At 37.8% G+C, this 17,090-nt stretch overlaps 3 protein-coding genes across 3 annotated transcripts in view; all 3 read left to right on the forward strand.

Annotated features, from left to right (window-relative positions):
- Window positions 1-17,090, forward strand: part of MED19 (mediator complex subunit 19) — a 751,866-nt gene that overhangs the window by 288,023 nt on the left and 446,753 nt on the right. The gene's annotated exons all lie outside the window — the stretch shown is intronic.
- The window catches only part of UBE2L6 (ubiquitin conjugating enzyme E2 L6), a 622,645-nt gene continuing 610,052 nt past the window's right edge, over window positions 4,498-17,090 (forward strand). Inside the window, exon 1 of the mRNA XM_050758657.1 lies at window positions 4,498-4,507. The gene's annotated coding sequence lies outside the window, so the exon portion shown is untranslated. The remainder of the gene's footprint in view (window positions 4,508-17,090) is intronic.
- Window positions 10,875-11,813, forward strand: LOC126936143 (olfactory receptor 1S1). The gene has a single exon (XM_050758595.1). It carries the CDS (start codon window positions 10,875-10,877, stop codon window positions 11,811-11,813), a length of 939 nt encoding a protein of 312 aa, XP_050614552.1.

Below are 17,090 nucleotides of genomic sequence, written 5' to 3' on the forward strand. Positions count from 1 at the left end.
AAAAGATAATGAATAAATAAATAAACACACAAGAGCTATACAAATAAGCAGGAAATTGGAGGCAAGTGTTTAGGCTAAGGCAGAGAATGTTGAGGGATAGTAAATTGAAATGGAGAAGAGGCCATGTCATATCGCAGAAACTGGATTATATGTTTGGTGTTCATTGACAAAAGCATAAGATATCTGCTTTCAAAAATTTACACACTATTGGGAAAATGGACATAGTTATAAGTCAATCTTATTTTTTTCTAAAGAAGAATAATATGTGCAAGAAGACCATGATGTAAGAAATGCCAGATGCCTGCCTTGAGATATGTTCTGAGAAGTACTTCTGTGCATTCTACAAGAGTTTTATATTTCTTTCTTTGACCGATGACGTCCTCTTAGTAATCTTGGCTCCAAAATATCTAAATTGCCAACTACCTTCCACACTCACATACCAGGCCCCATGCCTCCAGCAGATAGTCTTTATGGCTATAACACGTAAGTGCCTCCAACTAGCGTGTTCTTTCTTGGGTCCTCTTACGCCTGAGAAACTGCCACATGTCTGGATGTTCCTGTCGTGTCCAATGCCTGTGCATTCACTTCCTGTTAGAGCGTCCATCTGGGAGGATGACAGCTTCACTGCGGACATTATCATAAGTAAGAGCATCCTCGGCTCCCCTCGGCCTCCCTGATTCTCCCTGCAGAATCCCAAGAAAGACAACATCCCAAACTCCACTTATCTGAAAAAAAAATATAAGGCAGAAAACGATCTTCCACTGACTCTGATGTTATAGTAGAATCAAACTCTACTGGAAGCAAAATGAAAAAATGGTAGGCTTCCTTTGTTCTTATTAGTATTTTAATTGAAGTGTAAATAACATACACTAAAATGCACAGATTGGTTCTGTTTGATGTATTCAATAATGAAATATTTTCATCATTCTGGAAAATTCCCATTTCCCTTTCCAATCAATTCTCCTTCCTGCTGATCAACCACTATTCTGACTTCCATCACAAAGATGAGATTTGTCCATTTAAGAATTTCTAGAAACGAACTCATACGGTATGCATTCTTCTGAGTTTGGCTTTCACTTAACATAACGTTTCTGAGATTGACACAGGTTGCTCTGTGTTGCTGCAGCTCATTCTTTTGTATCCCTAAGTAGTAGTCTATTATATGAATACACCAAAATTTGTTAACCAGATTTCTTTATCCATTGTGAGCTTGGTTTCAGTATCTATTTGTTAACTAAATTTCTTTATATATTGTGAGCTTGGTTTTAATCTCTCTCTCTCTCTCTCTCTCTCTCTCTCTCTCTCAATATTTTGTGCTTAACAACTAAAATGAGCACTTATTATTAGATGATTTTCTGACTGACCCTCATATTTCTGTTCCTCCCCACCCCCATCCCTCACTGTGTCAGAGCCTAACAACCTTTATCTTAACCAGGCCTTTCTGGAGATATTTTGTTGTCAGTGTTTATCTCAAATCAGCTAAGAGAGGAGGCTGGGATTGTTAAGCTCTTTAATTATCCTCCCTAGGATGCTGACCTCTCTGAAGTAAAGAAAAGTTAATATTGAATGAGCTGCTGACTATGTGCCACTGATGCAGGACAGGCCTAGCCCGGGAGGGTCCTTCGCTTTGCCAAGGAAAGGATTCAAGGGCAAGCTGATGGGCTAGACAGCAATCTTTATTGAATGGCACTGCTCCTTGCAGAGCAGGGATAACTCATAGGCAACGCACCCAGAGTCAGCAAAGTATGAGTTGTTGGTAACTGTATTTATAGTCACATATACACACTTTTGATTTAATGCTAATTAAGGGGCTGGTTAATACAAATTGAGAGGCAGGTTATTTTGAACTTTCTAGGAAAGAGATGGTAACTTCTGGCTCATTGCTATGGAAATGGGTGGTAACTTCCAAGATTGTTGCCATGGCATTTGTAACTAGCCATGGCATTGGTGAAAGTGTCTTATGCTAATGAGTAATGAAGATAGCCAGGGATTGCTATAGCCACCATTCGCTGGGTTCAGCCAGTTTCTTCACTTTATCCTGTCTGGACCAGATCCTGTTTTGGTCAGCAGGGATGCGACCAGGAAAGAAGTCCTGCTGGTCTCCTACCTCACCAGAGACCAAGGTAGGTGTTTTGCAAACATCATCTCCAGTTTACTGATAGGGTAAAGGGGGCTCTGAGAAGTTAAGCCACATGCCCAAGGTTACCCACTCAGAACATAGCAAAGCTGGAATTCAAACCCAGGTCTCTCTCGCTTCAAAGTCTCTGCTCTTTCTGCTACATCTACCTGCCTCCAGGGAACACTGCACTAGGAAATCTTCCAGTGAGTTTTCATTTTGGTTCTGCCAAAACACACCACCTGGTATTAACAAGTCACCCATCACTCTGGGGATCAATTTACTCATTTTTACAATAAGTAGTGCTCTAGGTGAACTTTGTGGTCCCCTCCAGCTCTAGATTCTATGACTCTGTTCATGGAATCACTCTAAATTGCATACTTTGTGAGTGACTAGAAATCATCTGGTTAGGAATTGGCATGAGAAAATTCAAACACCTTATCCTGATATTAAACACTTGCCAAGATCAGGCCCCAAGTTACCTTAAAACTGTTTCTTATTAATTTATATAAACTTCAACCTCAGCAATGTTAGACTCTTAATTGAACCCAAAACACATCATACATGGTCCCACCACCCGTAACATCCATCCACTTCAAAATCCCTCTCTGTGTCTCCCTATCTGTATAAATTCTGCCCATTTCAAATGCATGGCTCTAGTTCGCTTTCTCAATGAAATATTTACTATTACTCAAGTCCACGGATATCTCTCTTCTCTGAATTTCTGTAGCACTTTTCCTACCATGTTTGATATCTCATGATACCCATTTTACTGGTCTCCACCTGATATTGGTACCTAAAAGCTCTTTCTTTCTGTTCATATACTATATCTGCACATCAACTGTGAACTTCTAAAGGATAGAACCAGGACATTAGTCATCATGACTCCCCATAATATGTAGGCCAGAACAGGGTACAGAGTGAATCCTAAGAAATGTTCCATTAACAAACACTGAAGAGATTAAATGCAGTCCGAGGCTCTGGAAATTTTTCAAAGTCTTTCTCTCTTGTCTGGTCAGAGTAGATGTAAAACATAAGAAAGGATAGTAAACAACAAAACCCTTGAATTTCTTCTAAATAAATACTACAATGTGTTTATGTAGCTTAATACAATTGATAAGATAATATTTCTAAAATGCAAACCATAACATTCAAAAATATTATAATTTGTAACTAAAATTCCAGATGACTTGAATCATAAATAGAAGAGAGAGAATAAAAGAAGATGGTAAAGTATTCTGAAATTTCATTTTGTTTGAAAGAATGAAATTTATAGATATCAATTAATTCATAAATTTAATTGTTATTGGTTTATGTACAGTTCTTTAAAATATGTATGCTTCTTTAACACTAATAGAATATATATCGCATCAATATATTTCAAGCCAATAGAAGGGGTAAAAGAAAATTAAACTCCATCAATCTAGCAATAGCCAAGAGAAGAAATATGAAATAGTTTTTAAAATGTAGTAAATGGGCTGGGTGCCGTGGCTCACGCCTGTAATCCCAGCATTTTGGGAGGCTGAAGCAAGCAGATTGGCTGAGGTCAGGAGTTCGAGAACAGTCTGGCCAACATGGTGAAACCCCGTCTCTACTAAAAACACACAAAAAATTATCAGGGCATGGTGGCATGCGCCTATAATTCCAGCTACTCAGGAGGCTGAGGCAAGGGAATTGCTTGAACCAGGGAGGTGGACATTGCAGTAAGCCGAGATCTCGCCACTCTGCTCCAGCCTGAGCCACAGAGCAAGACTTTGTCTCAAAAAATAAACAAACAAACAAACAAATAAATAAATAATAAATAAAATGTAGTAAATGGAAAACATAAACCCAATGTATCAGTGACCCTATGTGAATTGCTTAGATTTATTTGTTAAAAGACTGAAATGCTCAGATTATGTGTTAAAATGCAGATACATGAAGTCTTTGCCCATGCCTATGTCCTGAATGGTACTACCTAGGTTTTCCTCTAGCGTTTTTATGGTATTAGGTCTAACATTTAAGTACCATATGACCCAGCCATCCCATTACTGGGTATATACCCAAAGGATTATAAATCATGCTGCTATAAAGACACATGCACACGTATGTTTATTGCGGCACTATTTACAATAGCAAAGACTTGGAATCAACCCAAATGTCCATCAGTGACAGAGTGGATTAAGAAAATGTGGCACATATACACCATGGAATACTATGCAGCCATAAAAAAGGATGAGTTTGTGTCCTTTGTAGGGACATGGATGCAGCTGGAAACCATCATTCTTAGCAAACTATCACAAGAACAGAAAACCAAACACCGCATGTTCTCACTCATAGGTGGGAACTGAACAATGAGATCACTTGGACTCGGGAAGGGGAACATCACACACCGGGGCCTATCATGGGGGGGGGGGGGAGGGAGGGGGGAGGGATTGCATTGGGAGTTATACCTGATGTAAATGACGAGTTGATGGGTGCTGACGAGTTGATGTGTGCAGCACACCAACATGGCACAAGTATACATATGTAACAAACCTGCACATTATACACATGTACCCTAGAACTTAAAGTATAATAATAAAAAATTTAAAAAAATTTTTTAAAATGCAGATACATGTTCATAACTTGAGACACACTTAAGATACTTAAAGTAAGTGGATCGACAGAGATAGAGCCAAACAAGTACTAACTTTTTTAAAAAAGTAGATCCGACAATACTAATATCAGACATAGTGCAATTCATAGTAGCAATATTAAATAGGATCAAAAAGACTATTTCACCTTTATAAAAGTTTCAGGAAACCAACAATAAGTTGATTATGATTAATTGTATCATATCCACAGTAACAACTTAGCAAGAATATTATTACCAAAAGGACAACTATTAGCCAATCTGACTCACCATAGATGTAAAAATATTACATAAATATTACTTAGCTAAATTTGACAGTGCAGCAAATGAATAATACATTATAGCCAAATTAGATGTTAAAAGCATAGGCTGCTGTAATATTAGAAAGTCAATTAATATAAGTAACTACATATTAATCACTTTTTGAAAAATCTAATAATCTCAATAGATATTATAAAGGCATTTGGTGAAATTCAATATATACTTTAAATAACACTAAATATCTTTTAAAAAATAAAACTTAAAGTCCGACCGATATGCTTATTAGCCGTCATTAAAACACAGTTTTGCTGGAGATACTAGTCAATGAAATAAAACCGGAAAAAACAAACAAGGAATCAAAATATTAAAAACTGAAGGTTGAAATTATCATTTTGCTGATGTTACTATTTTTCTCATGGCAAAAGAAAATCAAGTTTGAACTATTATACCAACAAAAGAGTTTAGTAGAGAAATGTGATAATAACAAATAAATTCTACACTGTTTCTTACATATCTGTAAACAAATTTATGTTAGCAAAAAATATCATAAGACACTCAGGAACAACTTAATAATCTATATGTTTAAAATAGAAAGAAAACTATAAAATGTCATTAAAACATGTAAGAAGACTTGAACAAATAAATGAAGAGACATTACAACTATAAACATTACAACTTGAAAAATAATTCATACCAAAGTCTATAGTAATATAAATTGTAATTAAGATGTGAGATGTGTGATTTCTTAATTAATTTTTATTTTGTATTAATGCATAAATATTTTATTTATTGATTAATGTATTTTTATTGACACATCGTCCCCCATATTTTGGGGGAACATGTGATATTTTGATATACTCATATAATGTGTAATCATCAAATTAGGAGATTGGGATATCTATCACCTGAAACATTTATCTTTTCTTTATGCTGGGAACATTAGAATTATTCTCTTTTAGCTATTTTGAAATATACAATAGATTATGGTTTACTATAGTCCCTCTAATGATTTATCAAACAATAGGTCTTATTTCTTCTATCTAACCATATTGTTGTACCCATTAATCAACATCTCATCAACTCCACTCCGTCTTCCCATTCCTGGGTTCTGGTAACTACCAATCTACTCTAAGGATGCATGTTATTCTTGTGACTTACCATGGTAGTTACAGGTTTTGTTTCCAAGACAAGAGCTAAGTGGAAAAGCTCCAACCCCTTCAGAGGTTGGAACAGGACACAAATACCTGCAAGTTCACCAAAGTTGAACCATCACAACTGTGCCATACACTCATGGAAATGCAGAAATTTCTTCAACATACAAATTTCATTTCCTTTGGATATATACCTAGTAGTGGGATTGCTGGATCATATGGTAGTTCTATTTTTAATTTATTGAGGAAACCCCATTCTGTTTTTCATAGCGGCTATACTATTTTACAATTCCACCAACAGTGTGTGAGTGTATATGTTCCCTTTCCTCCACGTCCTCACTAACACTTGTTTTCTTTTGTCTTCTGACAAATAGCCATCCTAATAAGAGTAAGGAGATATCCCAAGATAATTTTGATTTGGAATTCTCTGATGATTAATGATATTAAACATTTTTTATACATCCTTTTGGCCATGTCATCTTTTGAGAAATGTGTATTAAGGTCTGCCCATTTTCAATTAGGTGGGTTTTTTGCTATTAAGTTCCTTATATAGCCTAATATTACAACCATTGTCAGATGCATAATTTGCAAATATTTTTTGAAATTTTGTAGATTATCCCTTCAATCTGTTAATAGTTTTCCTTGCTGTGCAAAATCTTTTTAGTTTGATTTAACCTCATTTGTCTATTTTTGCTTTTAATGCCTGAGCTTTTGAGATCTTATTTTACAAATTTATGCCCAGCCCAATGTAATGAAGTGTTTCCCTATGTTTTCTTCAGTTAGTTTCATAGATTATGGTTTTACATTTATGTCTATCATCTATTTTAAGTTTATGTTTGTGTATGGTGAGAGACAGTCTAGTGTCATTCTTCTGCATGTGAATATCCCGTTTTACCAACACCAGTTATTGTCTTCAATCCGATGTGTTGTGCTTGGTGTCTTTATCGAAAATCCATTGGCTTTAGGTGCTTAAATTTATTTCTGTGCTTTCTATTTTGTTTCACTGCTCTATGTGTGTGTTTTTATGCCAGCCCCATGCTGTTTTGGTTACTATAGCTTTATAGTATATTTTGAAGTCAGGTAATGTGGTGCCTTCAGCTTTATTCGTTTTTTTCAGGACTGCTTTGTCAGTTTGGGGTCTTTTACAGTTCCATGTGAATTTTAGAATTTGTTTCTGTTTCTGTGAAGAATGTCATTGGAATTTTTATAAGGATTGTAATAAATCTGTAGATCTCCTTGGGTAGTATGGTTATTTTAACAATATCAATTCTTCTAATCCTTGAACACAAGATATTGTTCCATATATTTGTGTCTTCCTCAGTTTCTTTCATCAAAGTTATATAGTTTTCAGGGTAGAAATCTTTCACCTCCTTGGTTAAGTTTATTCCTAGTTATCTTTCGTTTGTAGCTATTGTAAATGGAATTGTTTGCCTTATATCTTTTACAGATAATTCACTGCTAGCATATACAAGTGTTGCTGATTTTTGTATGTTAGTGTGCAAATAAATAGAATAACTTGACTTCTTCCTTCTCTATTACCCCATTATTTTAAATGTTATTCATTGATACACTTAATCCATAGGTTGAGGTTTTCCTACTGAAGAGGCGATCAACATTCTTAGTTTGGGTGAGAAATAAGTATACTACATTGTGAGGCACCTCTAAGCCTTGGAAGAAGGGATATATTAATTTTGCCTGAGTCCCTGGCTGGGCAGTCTCTATTGCTTCTGCCCATTTCAGGATGTCATTTTCCATCCTTCCCATTGTATTGTGAACCACTCAATTATCATTTCAATATGTTTATTTGCAAAATTAGAAACCCAGCGTTTGTCTTTAGTTTGCAATTAAGAGCCCTGAATGTGGAATCACTGGGTCTCCAATTTCCAATGCTAGCATTTATTCAACTTATGCCAAGATCATATCCTATTTCCTTCCAGTAGATATGACATCACTTTGGATTCATAATGTCTGGTCAAAAAATTCAACTCAATTATCTAGGTATTTCCTAATTGTTTCCCACCATTAGGCACTAGAGGAGACACAGAAAAGAACTCTGAAAATGCTGACCATTTCACTGGGGATGACACATAGTGCAAGCAACTCCCTCCCTGTGAGGAGCAATAATCAACTAATTACAGATAGGAAATCATGCGTGGGAAGAGCACGCGAAGACAAAACAAGGGAAAAAAGCAGAGCTGTCTGTCTATTCCCCATTTACCTCATCAAAACTGGGATCTAAAAGTTACTGTTTGTCTTGAGGAAGACACTTGAGGGATATTATCCCAAAGGGATGAGAAGGACCTGAATGTCCCAGGTGAGCCCAGCACAATGATTCTATTAACTGTGAAGCTTAGAGGAAGAGTTTATTCTGAAAAATACCTAAGAGCTGCTGAGTCTCCACCTGCAACTCTGCTAAAGATAAGGAAAGCCATTGGGTCTAGAAACCAGTAACTTCCTGAGATTTTTACCATCATTCAGAGGTGAGTCTCTTCAGAATCCAGCATTGGTCTTGACCAGCTAGGCAGCCACCTTAAGAACTCAGAACAATTTGTGCAGGAGTACTGGTAAGTGGGAAAGGTAGAACGGAAAGGAGAGATCAGGGATTGTCACTCAGAAACATACAATTCCCCTCTCTAGTCAAGCCCAAACCAGCCTAGGACTTGTTAACCACAGTCCAGTCTGTATCTTCAATATAGATGCCTGCTAGTTATTTAGCTCATTTCAGTTTTATTGTGGATTCTCCCTTCTGCATCTGTTTTCCCTTCTCTCTGATTTGTAAGCCAAGCTTTTCAGGAGGAAGGAGACTTCAGATCTCTGCTTCAATCTCCAATGCCTTTCAGTTTTCTGGAATTCCAGAGATAGTTTCCTCTTTTCTGGCCTCTGAATGGAAAGAAAATCTTTGAAAGACAAGTGATTTTGAAGATAGGTAGAAGAGAGGGATAAAATGAGAAGGAGACATTGTGAAGAGAGTAGAAAGAGGAACCAACATCTCTTTGATCCCAAGCTGATATTATTTTCAATAAGTCACAACGAAAATCATACTAGCTCCAATCTCCCTTCCCTACTCCTAGATGACACCTTGTGATATCCATTTACCTTTCTGGCCACTTAAGGTTTTAAAAATGTTTAAATTTGGCTGGGCGCGGTGGCTCACGCCTGTAATCCCAGCATTTTGGGAGGCCGAGAGGGGCGGATCACGAGGTCAGGAGATCGAGACCAGCCTCACGAGGTCAGGAGATCGAGACCAGCCTGGCTAACACGGTGAAACCCCGTCTCTACTAAAAATACAAAAATTAGCCGGGCGTGGTGGCGGGCGCCTGTAGTCCCAGCTACTCGGGAGGCTGAGGCAGGAGAATGGCGTGAACCTGGGAGGTGGAGCTTGCAGTGAGTGGAGATGGCGCCACTGCACTCCAGCCTGGGCGACAGAGTGAGACTCAGGCTAAAAAAAAAAAAAAAAAAAAAAAAAAAAAAAAAAAAAAGTTTAAATTTGATACTGAAAATCCATTTCCAGGTATTAAAAAACCAAGTCCAGCCCAATTTTAAACTTCAGCTTCACTATCAATTCAAAGCATGGGTCCTCCCTTTTGACCTCAGATCTGATGTGTAGCTTGGGTTGTACAGCGGAAAGGTGGGAGCATATGTTCTTTCTTTGCTCTGTTGCCATAGATACTAGCAGCTGGTGCCTTATATGTGGCAGGCCTGGTGTTTCTTGAGATCATTTTGAGGTTCGTCAGAGGCTCCCTTTTGGAGACTGCCCTATTATGCGGTCCCCTGACAAGCACAATGAATTATGTTCCTGATCTCTTTAAGATCTCTGTTTCTTAAGAGAGCCACCTCATTATTGCTACAGCCTCCTCTGCCCCGATAGGCTGTTTCTGGATTGGAATCTCAACAAGGTGACTTGACTGCAATGACCTCCTATAGCATCATGTGTCCTATGGGAAATTCACATATTTATGCCATGCCATGGGTGAAAATGCAGTATTGCCGTACTAACCACCATCTTTTCCCCCTACCCCTGCCATCATGACCTGATCCAGTGACCCCTTCACCTTTAGAAGTGAGAGGCACACAGAAATCTTTAAGTGTATGTGTGCTCCCTAAATTTTCTTGAAGCTAATATGTAGCCACAGATGAAGTAAAACCCTCGTTGCTCCTTCTTGTACTCATTCCTCAAAAGCACTTGTTCTGGATTAGTGGGATGAAGCACCCACACAATGGTGTACACTCCCATAGCCATTCCTAACCCTCAGTTGTGTTTACTTTCCCAGTCTCTTCACTTCCACAAGACTTGAAATTGTTTTTCTCTTAGATTTAAAGGATAAAGTTGAACAGGGGGAACATTTTGGTCACTTTTAAGTAATTGCTGCACGTGTATATAACATCTTTAGAATATAGGGTATGCCTCACCTACGATCCTAATTTGGGAGATTGAAACTACATTTAAAACCAACTGGAAAAGTCACATTCAGAATCCTGTTAGAGTTTAAAACATGTTCATTGAGAAGTATCTGCCATGTCCTGTCTTTTTCCATGACATTTTCCAAATCTCTACACTGCTGAAATACTTCCTCATTAAGTAGCACTTCCACTTAATAAGCAGAAGAAACTTTATTGCCCATCAGCCAAAAGGAAGTGCTTCACTGCAATGACTGCAGTCAAATGACACCATGCTAAGTTTTCTTGTAGGAGTATGAAGACTTTGTGTTCCTTTCTTCAGATCAGCAGAAACATGCATCAAGGAAACCAAACCACCATCACTGAATTCATTCTCCTAGGACTCTCCAACCAGGCTGAACATCAAAACCTCCTCTTTGTGCTTTTCCTGGGTATGTACCTGGTCACTGTGGTTGGGAATGGGCTCATCATTCTGGCCATCAGCTTGGATACGTACCTTCACACCCCCATGTATCTCTTCCTTGCTAATCTATCCTTTGCTGATATTTCCTCCATTTCCAACTCAGTCCCCAAAATGCTGGTGAATATTCACACCAACAGCCAATCCATCTCTTATGAGAGCTGCATCGCACAGATGTACTTTTCTATTGTGTTTGTCGTCACTGACAATTTGCTCTTGGGGACCATGGCGTACGACCGCTTTGTGGCGATCTGCCACCCTCTGAATTACATAACTCTCATGCGACCCAGGTTCTGCATTTTGCTCACTGTCATCTCGTGGCTCCTGAGTAATATTATAGCTCTGACGCACACCCTTCTGCTCATTCAATTGCTCTTCTGTGACGACAACACCCTCCCACACTTCTTCTGTGACTTGGCCCCTCTTCTCAAACTGTCCTGTTCAGGCACAATGATCAATGAGCTTGTGTTGTTTATTGTGGGTTTATCAGTTATCATCTTCCCCTTTGCACTCATCTTCTTCTCCTATGTCTGCATCATCAGAGCTGTCCTGAGAATATCTTCCACACAGGGAAAGTGGAAAGCCTTCTCCACTTGTGGCTCTCACCTGACAGTTGTATTACTGTTCTACGGAACCATTGTAGGTGTGTACTTTTTCCCCTCCTCCACTCACCCTGAGGACACTGATAAGATTGGTGCTGTCCTATTCACTGTGGTGACACCCATGATGAACCCCTTCATCTACAGCTTGAGGAATAAGGATATGAAAGGTGCCCTGAGAAAGCTCATCAATAGAAAACTTTCTTCCCTTTGATGCCCTGGACATCTACATTCTTCTAGTCCACACAATCAGATAAATGATTCAACCCAGAGTGTATGGCACAGTTATGATGGTTCAACTTTTGATGAACTTGCAGATATCTGTCTCCTATTCCAACTGCTGAGGGAGTTGGAGCTTTTCCACTTAGCTCTTGTCTTGGAAACAAAATCAGTAACCACCATGGTAAGTCACAAGAACCACATGCATCCTTAGAGAGTAGATTGGTGGTAACCAGGTCACAGGAGAAGAGAAGTGGAGTGGAGTTGAATAGAGGTTGATTAATGGGTACAACAATGCAGTTAGATAGACTAAATAGGACCTAATGTTTGATAAATCATTATGGGGGACTATGGTAAACAACAATTTGTTATATATTTCAAAATAGCTAAAAGAGAATAATTCCAATGTTCCCAGCATAAAGAAAAGATAAATGTTTCAGGTGATGGATATCCTAATCCCCTAATTTGATTATTACACATTATATGAATATATCAAACTATCAAATGTTCCCCAAGAATATGGGGGACAATTTATCAATAAAAATACTTGTATGAATAAATACAAAATTTACGTATAAAAAATAGAGATTAATTTTAAAACACACACCTTAATTACAATCTATATTATTACAAACTTTGATACAAATTATTTAAAACCTATATTATATCACAGGTGCATATAGTGCCTACAGTCTAGCTTTTTTAGCTTTGAAGACAATTACTACTTCTTTCTTTAATCTACATTTCTTTAGGTCAGCTTTTCTCAGAGCTGACCTAAAACTTTGACCTTTGCTTTGTTAAGGTACTATTCAGTGAGATGTTTAATGGTTGCAACAACAAAGATTCCCATGGTCAAATAATTTTTGGCAACTCTGAGTTATATGAAGCAAAATGTATTAACTGGACAACTTCCCAGAACCTTTAGTGTCATGTAAATCTCCAAGAGGGTAAGATGGTACACAGCATTTCTCAAGACTAAACTTGAGATAATTGAAATTCAATTTTTTCCATCATACAGAACCTGATTCATCACAGAGTTGTTCATGGAACTAGCATTGTACAAATATGTTTTAGGAAACATGACTCCAGATGACTTCAATTATTTCAATGGAAAACCACCGAGTTTATGTATAAAGGTATCAGTTATAGTTCTGACTCTGTCCCCAACAGCTATGTAGTATATAGTAGACACTTAAAACAATGTGATACTTTTTTTTAACCGCCCAGCCTCCTGGCTTCCAACTCCAACCTACCTGCCCTGCCAAATTAAGTTTATTTTTTCCCAGCTGAAGCTGACTTCCATTCTTCTCTAAACTTGGAATCATCCAACCTATTTAAGAGGAAACGTATAATCAGCCACCTGCCTTTCTCCATGTTATCTCCATGCTTGATGCTTCCTTTTAGTTTTCATTATAAATGTAAAACCCACCTGCTTTTGTATGGGCTACCAAATAAGCCTCTCAACAGTTCTAGCCTTCCTCAAGTACCACAGTATCCATCCTGTTTCATCCATAGTTCCAACATGGAACATCACAGAACTCTGCCTTCATTATTCCATGTGGAGAAGTAGAAAGGGTCCTAGATTTGTAATCAAGAGACATGGAATCTGGACCAACTCTACAGCTAACTCACTGCATGTTACTAATCTCAGTTTCTTTTTTCTGTGATCTTGCAATTGGTCTAATATGAAAAAAGAAAGTTTTATAACAGCATGTATCATAAAAATCCATTTTTTGTCAAACAGAATTTGTATAAAGAGATGCCTCAGAGGAGAGCCAACAAAATATAAGTGGTCATGGCAGATTCCATTTCCCAAAAATGGCCACAATATTTCCATCCCATGTGCTCTTGAAGTACTCTACCACTTCTGCGTCAAGAGGTGGAGCCCATGACCTTCACCGTTGAGCTTGGCTTTGAATACTTTTTTGACCAATAGAGCACCCCATTAGTACTGTTGCATGATTTCTGAGGCTGTCTTAGAAGAGCCAATTCAGCTTTGTTATGGACTAAATGTTTGTGTCCCCCCAAAATTCATATGTTAAAATCATAACCCCCAAAGTGATGGTAGTAGGAGGTGGAGCCTTTGAAAGCTGAGTACATCATGAGGATGAAGTCCTCATACATTATTAGTGCCTTTATACAGGGGATCCCAGAGAACTCTATTTCTGCCACATGGAAAATACAACAAGAAATCAGCAGTCTGAAACCAAAAGAGAGGCCTCATCAGAACCTGACCATCTCACCTAGCACACTCATTTCAGACTTTCAGCCTCCAGAACTATGAAAAAGAAATGTTTTTTAAGCCACCAAGTTCATGGTAATTTATCATTGCATCCCAGACAGACTAAGACACACTTCCACCTGGCTCACTGTCTTGGGACATGGACCTCTGGGGCTCTGAGTTGCTCTGGAAGAAGTCCCACTACCCTGAAGCCACCATGCTGGAGAGACCATATAGAAAGACTACACAGAATTCAAGACAGTTGTCCAAGGAGTCCCAGCTGCACTGGTCCAACAGCGTTTCAGTCTCTCCACCTAGTCACCAACATGTGAGTGAGTCAGTTTTCAGGTGATTCCAGCCTCAGCCCCAACCACAAGGCACATGAGAGCCCAAGTGAAAACTACCTAGCCAAGCCCAGTCAACCCCTAGAACCCAAAAGACAACCATAAAATGATTGTTATTGTTTTAAGTTTCTACCATTTGGAATGGTTTGTACACAGTAATATATAACCATAACAGCAGTTTTGCTTGGGTCATGGGATAAAATGATTCATATTACATTCTGTATTGCTTTAACATTTTACAATGACTGCCATTATAGGAAGAAGGAAAAGCTTTTTTAAATTTTAATGAATATGAACTGTCTTTCCTATTCAACCACCCTGCTTAACATGGTACCAGAATTTTCTGAGTTATATAAATATTAGTTGGGTGAACTTGGGATTCCCCACCCCCCAACCTTTATTCTGGTTAGATCTAGTCCATATTTGATAGAATAAGGACCACTAGGGTTAAACGCAGGTGATTGGGTCTAAACTGGTCCCATCCCTGTTGGCCTCTGCTGAACCTCTTATCTCTGATGTGTAGGTCCCACAGGAGGCTGGAAAGTAGAACTTCATCTGCAGTGAGTAACAGAAACGTTTATTTGGCCAGATTTAGACTTGCATGTACATTGAGAGTCCGCCTGAGAAAATGAATTAGGATTAGATTTGGGACACAGAACAGAATTGAGTAGGAAAATAGAAAGTCACAAACTTTTATAAAAATCCGGACAAGTCTTTGCAGAGGAAATGCGTAAATCTGTACCTAGATACTTTTATTTCCCTGAATCATTCTCCAATTTGCCATTTTCAAGAAACATGTATTGAGAACTTTCTGTTTTTCAGGCTCTGAATCTGGGACTAAAAGAATGAATAATTCACAGTGTATGACCTCAGTGCACTCTTGACCTAAAAAGAAAAATTAACTTAAAAATGATTTTACATGATTTTTAAGACTTGATAAGTGAAGACAATGTTTGGTCAATAATTAATGTCATCAGATTAAGAAAACAAATCTTTTGGGCAAAGTACAGCCAACTGAATTTTACACTATTCTTGTTCTTTTTTGTTAACTGTACCTGAGAAAAGCCAATTTGTGATTTTGTGAATAAATCAACAGAAACCCATGTCATCTCACTGTAGCTAACACAAATGCAAGAGGACAGCCTAGAAACACACACAAAAAAATCTACACATTGGCTAGTAATAACTTATAAAACGTCATCTATAAAGGATCAGCAAATATTTACTTACTGATCACTAGAATTTTTTTAGTACCTATTGGGAGTCAAAATGAAATGAAGCAATGCTGTTGCTTCCTTGGCTCTTACTTCATAGTGCATAAGACAGACAATGAACATATAAATAAAGACATCATTGATATAATATGAGGTGGCAAGAAGAATTCAATGAGAGGTAAAGCAGGTATGGAGACAATGAAACAGAGAGTGGCTTATGATAGCAAAGGAAGTTTAGACCTTGGGGAAGGACTTTCTTAGATATTTGAGCAGAGAACTGAATAGAATAAGAGAGTGAACCATGAGATCTGGGGACACATTCCAATACAAGGGAAGAGCAGGTTTAAAATCCTTATGTGGCAACAGGTTTGGCATTCTCTATGGACAGCATTCTCCATGGTTAGGGCAGAGTGAGTAGGGAGGGTGGAAGCACATACAGTCATGGAGGTAATTAGAAACCCATCCAGGCTGAGTCTTATAGGCCATAGTAAAGAATTTTATTTTATGTAAATAAAGTAAGTATTTAAAGTCATAGGGCTTGGTGAAATTACCTAAGGAGTAACTAAGAGAGAGAGAGCAAGGTCAATGACAAAGCCCTGGTAAACTCTAATATTTAAGAAACAGAATAAACTAGTAGTCAGGAAGACAAAGGAAGAATGTGAAAATTTGTCCAGGAAAAAAGGAACAACTATTTCAAATACCACAGGACCCAAACCATGACTCCTGAAACCATACTTTCTGATCTGCTCTCTTCAACTCAGACAGCTATCATCCCTAGCTATCTCTCAAGCAGTCCTGAATCCTCAGCATTGAAATCAAAATGAAACTACCTCCCTCAGAACAGATTTTTCAGAAGATGAAAAAATTTCAAATTTCTTCTTTGCCTCTGTCTTCCTTCCACTTGCATATGTCCCTCTATATATATTCTCCTTTTAACAGAGGATTGTAAATGACTCAGAACTACAAACCTCTTTTAAAATTGGCATACAGTTTTAGGTAATACCATCTGTGACACTTTTAACCACCCTAGAATGATCAAGAACATCTTCTACTTACTGTGATAATAAAAAGAATAATATACTGTAACCAAGTGTAGTTTATCCCCAAATTACAAGAATAGCTTAACATTCAAAAATCAAAAAATGCTATCCATCACATTAATAAACAAAAACAAAACTACATTATCAGCTCAGTAGACACAGAAAATCCTAAGTCCATTCCTGATTTTAAAAAGAAAAATACTATGAAAAGAAAAAACAGGAATCAAAGGGAACTCCCTTATGCGATAAAGATCATCTGTGAAAAATCTACATAAGGAATAGTGGGAAAATGAGATTATTCCCTAATATAAACAATGGGACAGAAATTTAAGTTCTCCTCATTTCCATTTAACAGTGTATTGGAAATTCTAGCCAGTGCAATAAGGCAAGAAAAAGAAATAAAACTACTCAAATTAGAAAGAAGGAGATAAAACTGCTTTTATTCGTAGACAA

Source organism: Macaca thibetana, chromosome 14, assembly GCF_024542745.1.
Source record: "Macaca thibetana thibetana isolate TM-01 chromosome 14, ASM2454274v1, whole genome shotgun sequence".
Taxonomy (NCBI): domain Eukaryota; kingdom Metazoa; phylum Chordata; class Mammalia; order Primates; family Cercopithecidae; genus Macaca; species Macaca thibetana.